We start from the raw sequence: 13,648 nt of genomic DNA on the forward strand, positions 1-13,648 counted from the left end.
ATTGCTGGACTGTCTGTTTGCTGCATGAAATTATTTTCCATCTTTTCTCGAAGAAAAACTTTGAATTGTTTGGGACAATGTCTAGAATTAGTGTTGCCCCCTGTTACCTTTGAATCTTGCTGTACAGGCACACAACTGTACTTTTGTTAGTTCGCCCCTGCAACCAGTAAGGCAGGTGAGCATATTAAGCAAGTCCCTTTAGACCAGCGGTCCCCAACCCCCGGGCCTCGGTCCGGGAGTCGTTTGGTACCGGGCCGCGAGAGTTGAGGCTCAGGTGTGAAAGTTTTCAGGGTTTTTATCCGTTTTCAGCGTTATTTTGTTATCGTTTTTATCTTTTACTCAGTTTTCCTGGGTCTTTTCACGTGTGTTATGAATAAATTTTCTTTTTTTTCGGTACCGGTACTAGTTTTATTTTATTGTATTTATCTGCGACACCTTAAAGGCCGGTCCATGAAAATATTGTCGGGCATAAACCGGTCCGTGGCGCAAAAAAGGTTGGGGACCGCTGCTTTAGACTACCCAAGCAAAGTACAATAAGATTCACAGGTTCTCTTTACAGTTACTTTATGTGATGTGTTGATGTTGTGAAATAAGGTTGGACTGTCCACCAAAAACTACCAGGGCAGAATGGTTTTGAAAACATTATTAGAAACTGGATTTAATTAACTCTGTCTGATCAAAAAATGGCCACAAAAAAGGTCATTTATAACTTACTTTTTCACTGAAAACCCACTTGTTCAAAATAGCTTATCCCACATAACCTTTCCACTCTCCTATTTTATTTGTTTATGTCTTATGCTTTTATGATTCTGTAAACTTCTTGCTTTTATGTTGCTTTTAAGTGTACAGCGACCTTGAGTGTTTTGAAAGGCGCTTTCAAATAAAATGTACTATTATTATTATTATTATTATTATTATTACTATCATGCATTTATCCTCACAAATGAATTTCTGAGCTGACCATGTCAGTCATGTGCATATTTGTCAAAAAAACCTGAAGTTTGAAATTTAGAAAAAAAAGTAGTGCTCGTCCTTTTTTTCTTTAAAAAGCTTCCAGTTTGCTGCAAACACTAAATCTAGTGCATCTGTAGCTTATCTTAGCTTGCATAATTGTATGGTTAATGGTAAATGGCCTGTATTTGTATAGCGCTTTTACTAGTCCCCCCTAGGGACCACAAAGTGCATTACACACCCAGTCATCCACACATTCACACACCGGTGGAGGCAAGCTACAGTTGTAGAAGCAGCCCCGTATGCTGCAGTTTAATGTGATATGTCTGTGCCCCTTGTCACACATGGTAATGGTATGTATGCAATGCACAAAGATCAACTTGTGAAGTATTACATTAAAATAATATAACTTGTTGATATTTGTTGTTTCTCTTGGGACCAATAAGGAGAGCTTTGTTCCCAGATTAAATGGTGCGTGCCTAAATAATCCATCTTAATTATAGCTAGCTTTTTGGAGCTCTTTGCAATGCCCTACTCAGTAACCTAATCACGCACACTAATTTCATGCAAAGTAGACCTCTGTTATCAGGACTCGGGGTTCAGTGTCCTTTCCAAGGCCAGAAATCAACCAGGCAACCTTGCATGGTATGGTGGAGACCCGCCCTCTACCACCTTTATTACTCCAGGCTAGGGATGGGTATCGTTTAGGTTTTATCCGATACCGGTGCCAAACCGGTACTTTTGAAACGGTGCCGGTGCTTAAACGGTGCCCAAACCGGTGCTTAAAGAATGGAAAACACAAAATTGGTCCAAAAACCTCTCATGTTCAGCTGTTTTTTTGTAAAAAGATAACAATGTTAGTCTTTTCTGCAGGTATAGGGCATATATGGTATCACTCTGGGCTGGAAGCAGTGCTTAAACAATGGAAAAAACACAAACTTTGTCCAAAAACCTCTCATGTTTAGCTGTTTTCCACTTTTTCTTCAGTCATTTTAGCCTTTTTGGCCAGGGTGAAGGGAGTATCTGCCATCAAACAAGAAGACAGCCGCATGTAGCTATGATGGTGTTTGCTAGTTCACGTTACATGCATTAATTTAATAACGCGGTTAGCTTACTCAACGTAAATTACACACGAACAACATTAAGCTACTCACGCAGAGAAGAACGGCTGCTGCTGCCATCATCATTTCTGCTACACTGGCAGGGCTAGGTTCATCGGATTTAAAGTGTGACCTCCTTTGACAGTATCAGCTTAAAGCACTTGTTGCAGGCTGCTGAGTTTGCATCTTTTGCTGTGAAGTACAGCCAGACTTTTGACCGCTTCGCCTTGGGCATTTTTAATCTGTAGCTCTGCTCTAAAAGAACGTACGTACCTGGACCCGCCTACTATCCTCGAAACGTAAAATGATTGGCTAGAATCTAAAGTGTATCATTCCATACCAGTTGGTGGCGGTAATGCACCTTTCAGTTGTTTGCCAACCGCCAATAGAAATGTAAGGAAGAAGAAAGTGTATCACAGCTCAGGAAAAAAAAGCACCGAAATAAAGCACCGAAATGCGCGCTGTCTGGTTACAACCGTTTATGTCAGAACCGGTGCCATGGTGGCACCGGATACCGGTACCCATCCCTACTCCAGGCTAGCATTTTCGAATGTCCCTCTCCACTATCCGACACACCCACAAGATAGTTTACAAAAGCACACACACCTGCATTATACTCAGCCAATTTGCAGCCCAGTAGTTCTCCAGATTGTGTTTTCAGCAAAGTCCAATTGGCGCCTTTCCAAAGCACTATTGAGCATATTCCCTGTCTTTTTTTTTTGCTTTATCGTCCTATCAAGATATTTCCCCTAATGGCTAGCCTGTTGCAGGTGGAAGAGGGAGAATTGTGTCTGGATAATGAACTCACATCTTCCTCCTTTTTTTCTCTCCCAAACACCCTAGAAGCTCCAGCAGTGGTTTATCCATGGTCCCTTACCTATATGATCATCAACAGGCTTAAAGATGATGTTTAAGTCCAATATTTCTTTTTGGGGGGAGGGGGGATCAGCAATGTTCTACAGATGATAATTAATTTATTGAAATTTAGCTGCACAATGAGTCAGACAGTCCAAGAGGAGGACAAAGATAGATAGAAAGGGAATTAAGGCTGGGTAGGTTGTTAAAATGGGTGAGCAGAATAATCAATAACAGTTAGGGGAGTGTGTGTTGTGTCAATCTAACAGCTTGTTCTTGTTCTACGGGGACAAACCCCAGACGTGAAAACTGCTCGGTAGAGCCAGAGCCAGATTGACGTTCCACTTTATTGAGATTTAGTGGGTCTGCATGGATTTGAATGATCCTCAGCATAGTCTGTCAGTTGTCATGATAATGAATGGAAGATGACAGGTTCAGTGCCAACCATTCTCACTTTGCTGCTCACTGTTGGAGGCGGCCAAACGTTATGACAAGGGCAGCCAAGGGATCTGAATATGACAATATCGGTGGGCCACAACCATGGTTAGAAAAGAGAGAATGATCGCTCCTTAGCACAAGTGATGTCACACTGTATCTGGACGGACTCTTGACATTTTTAAATGGTATCTCAAAGTTATTCGTCAGACACAAAAAATAAATAAATAAATAAAGCCAAAAACATAACAGATTAATTACTAATTACTTTGTTTGCTGAATACATTAATTCACTTTGAATTCACTGGCAAAAGCAGCAACTTGCTTAGTTATAGTCATTTAGCACCAGAAGGAATAATGACAGTCAATTAAGTTACTCAGATGAGTTTGCATCTATAATTACAACTACCTGCCAATATCCAGTGTTGAATGCTGTGATCCACAAGTTTAACAAGAGCTGGATTAGAGTGTAAATGTTCTTAATTTAATTCATCCACAGTTTGTGTGAAATGACCTGGAAAACGTGCTTTTATGATCTGAAAACATAAATAAGGCTATAAAAATATAAATTGCTGCCATCCTCTGAACTGACTTTGCAAATTCTGACTTCTAACATTTCCTTTGTGGCTCTCAATCGTATGGTGCTTCATTACATTCCCAGAAGTCACAGAAATGTTGACACTCCCTGGTCTAATGTGCGGCAGTCAAATATGCTGTAGTGCTCTTACCATCTCATAGCATGTTGGCTAAGAGGCAATTGTTTATTCAACATATATCTCCACTATTTTAAATAATTTTCAACTTTTCTTGATTTGTTTTATTCATTTTTTAAAATTCTGGTTGAGGCAAGAAGGTAGCCTTGAAAACTTTGGCTTTCATCCAACAATAAATGAGCTTTTTCGAAATGTCTCTGCATTCATAAAAGAGGACAGCAAGTCTTGGGCTGGATGTCTGCTGCAGCAGTGATCCCTGGAGTAGAGGATAACTCAGTAGATGGTGTCTACACCCTTCACCTTGTAGGCGATCGTGGCTCAAGAGTTGGGAGTTCGCCTTGTAATCGGAAGGTTGCCGGTTCGAGCCCCGGCTCGGACAGTCTCGGTCGTTGTGTCCTTGGGCAAGACACTTCACCTACCGCCTACTGGTGTTGGCCAGAAGGGCCGATGGCGCGATATGGCAGCCTCGCTTCTGTCAGTCTGCCCCAGGGCAGCTGTGGCTACAACTGTAGCTGCCTCCACCAGTGTGTGTATGTGAGAGTGAATGGGTGGATGACTGGACGTGTAAGGCGCTTTGGGGTCCCTAGGCGGGACTAGTAAAAGCGCTATACAAATAAAGGCCATTTACCATTTACATGCAAAATTTGTCTTTACTTAATCGAAATGCATGTTTTTAACTTAACTTATAAAAGGTTTTAAGTTTTCTTCACTTTACTTATCTGTATTCTTTACCCACAGACATTCAATTTAATAATTTATTCTTGTTTTTCTCACAAAAAAAGAATTTTTAAGTTCAAACCCTTAATTTTATCATCTTGTGATAATTCTTTCAGTTAAAGCTGTGTGAAGTAGTCTTAATGCTTCTGAAGTATTAGTTAAAAGAAGGTCACCATGAATGAAACTCTTGAAATGTATAACTCGCAATTAGTGTCCGTGTTGATGTTTGTTTAACTATCAATAAAAATCAGTCTTAGTCTAACAGCCTGGTGAGATATTGTTAATTTCCCAACTCTGGCAGTAATAAATGCTCTCCTATCTTGTCTTTGTCTCACAAAATGTAAACACCATGTACAAATACTCCCTTCTTAAACAACAAATTTATAATGAAAATTAATAATAAATGTGTTTAAATTAGAATGTAGTAGAGCTTATTGTAACGGCAACCTTCGGTCCTTCTTTGCCGTTTCTGCAGGACGTAAAGTTTCTGACTCGTGCTCTTGTTAAGTAGCTTGGATGCCTTCCGGTAGCAAAAACGAGGCGAAGGAAAAAAGGGGCAAAACATTTATTTTCCATACAAATCAAAAGGTACAAAACAAATGCCTCTGGTGGGAGTTCCGTTTACATTCCCTTTATGCTACAACAAAAAATAACATTAAAACGGCGACGGTCAGAAAACTGTTGCTCCACGTCCTGCTTGCTTACCTAACCTTTTTTACCCACACCCCTCCGCATGCGGGCCAAATACACACCCCCTTTACGACATCTATCAACACTTTACAACAACAACAGACTAACAAAGCCTATTACATTATAACATAAAATGATCAAGATTATAATAGAAACTTAAAGATCATGACAAATACTTAAATATGGCATGATGTAACTGAGTAAAATATTGGCCTGAACTTGGCTCCAACACTTATATTTTGGTATACTACATTCCGTTGTTGTGACTTATCCTCTTTAAATACTGTAAATTCACAATGAACATGTTAAATCCTTTACTTAGGTTCTGAGATAGCGACAAAATCAAAAGTGTGTATTGTGTTTTGTGTAATTGTATCACCACAATTAATTCACTAACACCTAACAAATATACCTGGATCTGTGAGTTAAAATAGGGAAAAAACACAGGAACGAAATCTGGATTTGTTCAAATAAATGCTGACTCTTACATCTACTCTTACTTTACTGTTACCTCTTCTACTGTCAGTGACTTTCATGACAAGCTTCAAGTTTTCTGTCTGATTACAAAAATATGACTTGTGAATCTATGGTGAGTCTTTTCTAATCTGATACCACACAAATACAAACAGATGTCATGATCCTGGTTGTCGTGAGAGCTTACTTCCAGTTAAAGGAATCATTGTAGCGATCAGCATATTCCATCATTAGCATGAAAACAAGCATGAGACATTTTTTAAAAATACTCGTAACAATAAGGTGTTTGTATTATTTCACTGTTGAAAATGATCATTAATTTTTGACTGCTTAAAAAAATAATAAAGCTTTGTATGTATTTGATCTGTTTTAAACATTTATGTTTTTGGTAGGAAAGAATCAACTTGAAACTGTGTGTTTTTATAATGTGTCAGGGCGACGTAACATGTGCACTAACATTGTTTTAGTTTGTGCTTTTTTACACATTTGTTAACATGTGAGAAACCGATAAATAAGAACTGTTTTATTATTTTAAAAAAAACCATTAACAAATATGATCAAATTTCTTTTAAATCGAAATCTTGTATGAAGCATTTCAAGTAAGACATTTTTAAGGTCTCAAGATCGGGTTGTTGTCACCGTGATAACGCTGAAGACAAGTAACTGAGGATGACATGATATCCTTTTGTTGAAAATTATTTCTAAAGGGTGCTGTGAATCTTTTTTTTTTGAAATGTTATGACTAGTCTGAGTATTGCTCTGCCTGGCAAACCTTCTTCTTAACTGTCCTGAAGTGAAGCGCTTCCACAATCACAGCATTTCAGTGCTTCAAAAATCCCAGTTTAATAACAAGTTTGTAAACGTGTTGTTTGTCAGATAATTTCAGTGCTCGTCTCTTCAAATGCCCATTGGCTTCCTCACTGGAATATGTGACTTTTCCAGAGACATCATCTGCTGAAAAGCTGTCTGTAATACTGACAGGCTCGGTATTGCAATATGAATAAGCAAACAGTTACACTGGATGCTTTATACATACTGAGTTTTATTTCAAATCCAATTGATGCACATAGACACAAAGAGATGAGAGGAAGAGATGATTCAGTCTGGTGCTCACTGGGCCATTGTCACTGCCACAGTGGGGAATATTACTCCATAGTCAGGCTTAACATCTGACCAAATCTATCTCTGTCTGCAGCTCTCTTCTCTCTCTCTCTGTCTCTCTGTCTCTCTCTCTCTCTCTGTGTTTGTTTTTGCTTTGAAAATGTGTTTCTGAGAACATGTTACAATCGTATTATTGCATGAGTATATCAGCCCTTATTTTGTGTATTGATATATGTTAAATTGTTAATATGACAAAGGAGGAATCCAACTTAAACAACCTAATACAGAGCAAAAATAATTCAATATGGGCTAAAGCTCTTGCACATTATTAAAATAAAATACAGGATTTATCAAGTCCAGAATTAATACATAAAAGAAACATAATGAAACTGCTTTATCAATGAACTGTGGTTAAGTAATGGCCCAATAAGCAATCTGAATTCAACAAGTCTACCTGAGTAATATAATGGTTACTCAGAAAGAAGCTAATACTGCCAGCGTGTTTACTGTGCCTCTCATATAATGGTACCTGAGGTAGGCTCCAGCCTCCACTGGATATGCAGTTAAAGGAATGAATTGGTGGAGATGGAAAATCAGAATGTCGAGGTCAAAATGACCTCTCTGCAACGAAAAACAAGTCTGTTTATTTTTTTATTCCAGCATTTCTGTATGCGGTTATATATGTTCTTGAAAACATCCATCCATACACCGACAACATTTCAGACGCACTGCCTTACACTCTCGTTTATTAGCATGGTTAAAACTGATTTGCAAACTGACAAGCTGTAATGAAACAGAACAATACAGAAATAAAAGCAACATAATGTAAAACACAAAATATAAAGTAAAATATGACTACCCTAACACAATTCAAGATTCAGGGTTCATTTCATAAAATAAGAGCAATGAATAAAATTAATAAAATACAGAAATGCTTTAATGTTTAAATGTGATCTGTGCACTGTGAATTCAGCTCAGTGTGGAAGTCTCTACTGGGGGCTGTTTCACCATTTGTGCGCACCTCCTCTGCTCCCCATGGAGATAAAGTGAAGAAGAGATAGGTGATGATGCTTGAACCGATTACAACTCATTACATTACTTTAAGTGCAATAAAATTGTATTTTAGTTTTCACAAAGGAGCTGTCCAATGTGTCCAGGCACTGTGGGATTTAGTTTTATTTTGTTTTTCCACGACTTTTTCTCTGCTCTGACCCACACAGACAACAACTTCCATTTTTGTACTCTGGCGTTTCCTCTCCCGCTTTAATGAAATTCAGCATGTCTCACTTCATTCACCAGGAAAACTTAGTGGATGAGCGAGTGTGGCTGGAGCTGATTGGTGAAGGAGGGACCATATTGCATACTTATGTATAATAATCTGTAAATGAAAATATGATTATTATTTTTTTTTAATTTATGTATTTTTTGCATCAACATAGATTCATTTGAGGGGCTTGAGTTGTTTGTAGTTGTTTGTTTCATTAGGAGAAAACAATTAATGCAGACAAGGATACAAGCGGTACATTTTTTTACACTCATCACAGTTATTTGCTAATTCCTGGGTGTTATTTAGACTCGGCGTGATGATTACATTTAGGTTAAAGTCCTCATTGTTGTCTGTGGTCAGTTATTAATAGATTGGGTGTATATCCTTTAACATTAACAAGGGTTTTATTTAATTCTAGTTATACTGGAAAGTGAATTCACCTTCACGTTGATGTTAGATTTTATGCTAAACACCAGCCTGATAGAATTTATGAACACAGTTTTTTTGTGTAAAGCCTTAAACTTGTGTTATCCAAGGACTGCTGATGTGAAACTTTTAAAACTGCACAGGTTGCAGTGTTTTAGTGAGTGGGAGTTCAAACAGCACAAAAGCACACAGAAGACAGGCACTCTGGATGAGATAATGACCGTGCCCTGGATCCATAAACAGCTCAAATTTATTAGCAGGAATCTACATGAGTGCTGTCAGTATAGTAGTGAATGATATGGGACCAAGAGACAATATCAGTGAAACCTGGTAAATATAAAGTGAATATAATATTTTGTCGATGTTATATTAAAGTGAACTGTTCTCATTTCGCTGGAAACTTGCCCACAACATTCACAGACCCCTAGGGACTAAACAAAAACACAGTGTGAGATTAACACGCTCAAACGGGCCACTTTACTGTGACACAAAGACAGCTCTTGAGTCTTTCTGAGTCCTTTCCAGAAGCTGTAAGCTTTTCTTTTCTGTTTGCCCCTCTGGAGACGTTTTAAAATGATCGATTTTTACATTATTTTAATCCAGTGGACTGACGTGTTATTGGAAAGAGGAGTGATGGATATGGATGTGCAAGACTGGGCATTGATCACTGGGAGAAGGGAGGTCGGGTCGTTTCCCCGAGGATCCCCCTGACACGCACATATTTGCTGGCTGGTGTAGAGTGTTTATGCGCGTGAGCGCGAGCACGCATTAATTCGATGCGGTGCAGCTTTACCGAGAAGTTCATTTCCTATAAGAAATCTGTCGCATATCATTGTAACAAATTAATTTACCTGGTAGCTTTGGCACTGCATGCGTAAAACAGCCGGTTCTGTGTTATATCCTCCTGGTGACCAAACTCTCATCTGCAGATCTGATGCAAAGGAAATTGATTTTCCTCCCTCTAATAAGTGAGCTCGACTTGGAAAGCAGGTCTCTGTGCGGCTGTGTGCAGTTTGCAGCAAGTGGAGGATTAGGTGTGATGCTCATACGAGATCGCTGAGGATCAGCGCACGCAAGACGAAGTGAGAAAGCGTGCAGAGGTAAGCGCGTACTCGAGCTGTAAGCGTTTTTTTTTTCCCTGGAACGCGCACAGACAGACAGCGCTGCTGGTGAGACGGCAGACCGAGGAGGGCAGGAGAGAAGAAGGACGCACAGCGCAGACGCGTAGAGACAAAGTTCTCCCACATCGAGTTCAAATATGGTGCCAACAAATATGTGCGCTACAATTTCATGAAAGTTGAAGAGACGCACACATGGATTTATGTGAGGCGCGTTAGTGTCGTGGAGCCAAAGAGATATCCAGTCATGATTTGGGTCGTGGTTTTACCATTTTTTATTTCGTGCGCATTCGGGAACAGGACCGTGGAGCAGGTGCCGTTTTTTCACGGCCATGTATTTGAGAACTCGTCCCCGGGCTGCCGGGTCAACGGACTGAGCGTCCCGTTAAAGCGACTCAACTCGCAAAGGCTGTGCGGTGCCGGGGAACCCAGCTCGGCGGCAGCGCATCTCAAACTCCTGGGAGAGGGCAGCGAGAATTTCCGTGTCTTTGCGCACCACAAACGGGGACAAATTCTACTGAAGACTTCCAGGGTTCTGGACAGAGAGGAGCGTGCCGAATATGCGCTAGGTCTCGGTTTGTGTTGTGGTCAATGCGCGGGACTCTCCCGGGAAGAGGAAAACATGTCTCCACTAGTGGCTGAGGTGGCGTCCATCAAGGTGGACGTTTTGGACACTAACGACCACCAGCCCACTTTCCCCGGAGACGATGTGAAACTGAGCCTCGATGATGCCACTGCGCTCCGCATGGCGATCTACACGGTCACCGCGCGGGACGATGACAGCGGCAAGAACGCCGAGCTCATCTACTTTGCTCTGCCCAGAAACGGGAGTTTCTACGTGGTGCCCAAAACTGGTGACATCCTCCTTGTCGACTCCATCCTCGGCCTGGATGAACCTATTAAATTTGAAGTGTTTGCCCGGGACCGGGGGTGGCCACCTCGCACAAGCCAGGGCATAACAGTGGAAATAAATCCACGGCAGTGGCCCGTGGCGCCCTCACTAAATCCCCAACCGGGAAAGGGGAAACCGAAATCGCAAGAGAAAGTACCAGCGAGAAAGTCCAGGTCAGTACTGGAATCAGATAGCCCAGTTTTAATCAACGTGTCCGAGGATGCAGGGATCGGTTCAGTGGTGATGAACCTGAACCCGGTGAGGTTTCAATCGGCCACGTTTGAGCTGGTTGAGCCCGACGTGGAGAGCTCACCGGTCAGAGTAAGTCGGGACACCGGGGACATAATCATAACCCGGAAACTGGACCGAGAGACTGAGCCTCTAGTGGAGATCACCGTCAGAGTGCAGGATAAAAGAGGTGAGCAAAAGGCGATGTGCACGTGTGTGAGTGAGCAGCCCGGTCTGTGGATGTGTGGCAGCGAGAGGAGGAGAGAGAGAGAGAGGCTGCAATTGGACAGGACGGTTTGTGTGCGTTCCTTTTGCTACAAGCAGTGCCAAAATCCTAATTTGGACTGACTCTTACTCTTCTATCTTGTGTTTCTTTTCACAATGTAACTTGGTGTAATTTGTCACTTCGTATTGCATGCGTAAATACGCACGAAGATAGTGTGCATTTGCCCAGAGCTTGCATTCAAGGAAGGAAAAGGAAACTGCGATGGAAACTGCTCGATTTAAGATGATTTTTGTTATTTGATTTTAGATATTTGGAAAATTACTCTACTGTAGAGTACTCTATCCCCTCGGACAGATTTCCTGTTCCTTTGTTGTAGCAAATACTTAACCTTGCAACCTCAGTGTTCAGAAACAGTGAATGGATGTGAGGCCACCTGGAAATGCTAAGGTCGAATGGTGAAATGAGAAAAGTTCTAGCTTGCTCTGGGGAGTCTGACTGTAAGCAATGTCAAAGTGTCATGTGTTTACAGTCGAGGTTAAACTGGGTGACATTCATCAGTGCTGATGATGATTCACGTGCTAAGATAAATCAAGGGCTCCATGAATGTGTCGCGTGCCAGCAGCAACATATGCTGGGATGTCAGGGGAGAAGCAAGTCGCGTAACGGCCATCGTACCAACAGGTTAATTATCACCTGCGGCCAGAAAAGAGCAGATAGACTGAAAGTTAACAAGCAGCCAGATTCACATTAATAAATGCATATGCAAAAGGATGAAACACAGAACTGAATATTACACTCGGTGCTGTGGACCAGACTTCAGAGTGGAAAATATTATCATATATTATATAAAAAAAAGTCTGATATTGAGTTTGCACATCTATCTGTGTGTATTTATGTTTCTGTCTGCCTTCATACATTTACTGGACACACATTTGTTCCATTAAGACCAGTTAACAGCATTTGACTGGAGAAGAGACCCAATCAATGTGACCTGTTGGTGTTGGTAATGTGAGCTATCCTGATGCAGAAAATAAGCTGAGCCTGCTCCTAGCACACAGCGCTAATTTACGCTGCCAGTAACGATCCACGATGCTGGCATATGCTATTTGTCCGTACAATTTCCTTTTGAAAACATCAAAACAGACACTCTGGTATCTGTCAATCTAGTATTTTAGTGCTAATTTAGTATTTTAGTGCTAATTTACAGCTTTACAGCTATATATGTATATATGTGCATGTGTGTGTGTGTATGTGTGTAGCACGCATGCATAATGCCGTCATGTGTGCATTACAAACAATCATCTTCATGTTTTAATTGCATTGTCTAATGAATGCATATCCATACACATGAGTCGTGTGTATACCTCAGCCTTTCTCTGCAGGCATGAAGCGCAGCTGCTACTTGGAAAAATAGTCACAAATTCATTGTTAAAACACAGAACAAGCTTCTTTTCATCCAGATTAAGTCAACCAAATGTTGATTAAAAACAAAAGATTAAAATAACAAGCAGGATTTAATCCAACACTCCACAATATTGACAATACTTACCTAATACGAATACTACAGGTCTTCTTCATGCTGCCAAACCACCTCCGAGCCTGTGACAGTAACATGGGTTTGCTGGAGGTGTCCTGTGGTGTCTGGCACTGGAAATTTGGCATCTGATCCTTTGGGTTCCATCAGTTGAAGGGGGAGGTACTGATTGAGTTAGTTCCAGTGAATCTCACCCTTCCTCGATCTGACTGAGGAAACACTTTGAGATATTGTTGGCTTCCTTTAGCTGGTCTTGAGCAGTTTTTTCTTTTAGTTACATGGGCCAAGTTCTCCTGTGGGGGAGGCTTTTGCTGTTGGTCAGTGCCACTGGTGAGGCACAAGGAGAGGGTTTGGGCAAGAGGTAGCAATATTTATGTCCATGGAACCAAAACCTTCACTGTACAATCTTTTATCAGTGCTAGTCCCTCCAGCTGGTGTATGTTCATCCATACACAGGGAGCATTTAGAAATTGCAGAAACAATACACTACAAACTTCACGGAGTTGTGTTATCAAATGTCTTCATGCAACAATAGCTACAACTCAATAACTAATAATTAAAGAGTTTAACAGTACAGTGCCAGGAAATTTAGCTTAACCACCAGGGGTCTCCACTGGTCCTTGACATGAATTAGATCCCAAGACTTTACAAAAACAAAACTATTTAAGGCATTTAAAAATGATTTCACCAATAAATTTCCCCTCAAATAAAGCAAAAAACTATTTTCCAAAAAAGTGATAAATGCTAATCAGCATGAGACAACTGATATGGGAAAATATGACAAGTGAGTCTTTAAGAGTAAAAGTTAAAGTTGAATATTTTCGGAGCATCTCTTTAACATTTTTGAACAATCGTCGCACATTTGGTATTCAGTTGAACAAAAAAGTAAATGTAATGCCATGTAGTAAAACTTAGGTTTCA

General features: G+C 40.6%; 1 protein-coding gene across 1 annotated transcript in view; it reads left to right on the forward strand.

Moving 5' to 3' along the window:
• Window positions 1-9,576: 9,576 nt before the first annotated feature.
• The window catches only part of LOC146526191 (neural-cadherin-like), a 381,462-nt gene continuing 377,390 nt past the window's right edge, over window positions 9,577-13,648 (forward strand). Inside the window, exon 1 of the mRNA XM_085183449.1 lies at window positions 9,577-11,157. Within this exon, the coding sequence (XP_085039575.1) occupies window positions 10,020-11,157 (1,138 nt within the window). The 5' untranslated portion in view covers window positions 9,577-10,019. The remainder of the gene's footprint in view (window positions 11,158-13,648) is intronic.

This window comes from Neolamprologus multifasciatus, chromosome 1 (genome assembly GCF_963576455.1).
Source record: "Neolamprologus multifasciatus chromosome 1, fNeoMul1.2, whole genome shotgun sequence".
Classification (NCBI taxonomy): domain Eukaryota; kingdom Metazoa; phylum Chordata; class Actinopteri; order Cichliformes; family Cichlidae; genus Neolamprologus; species Neolamprologus multifasciatus.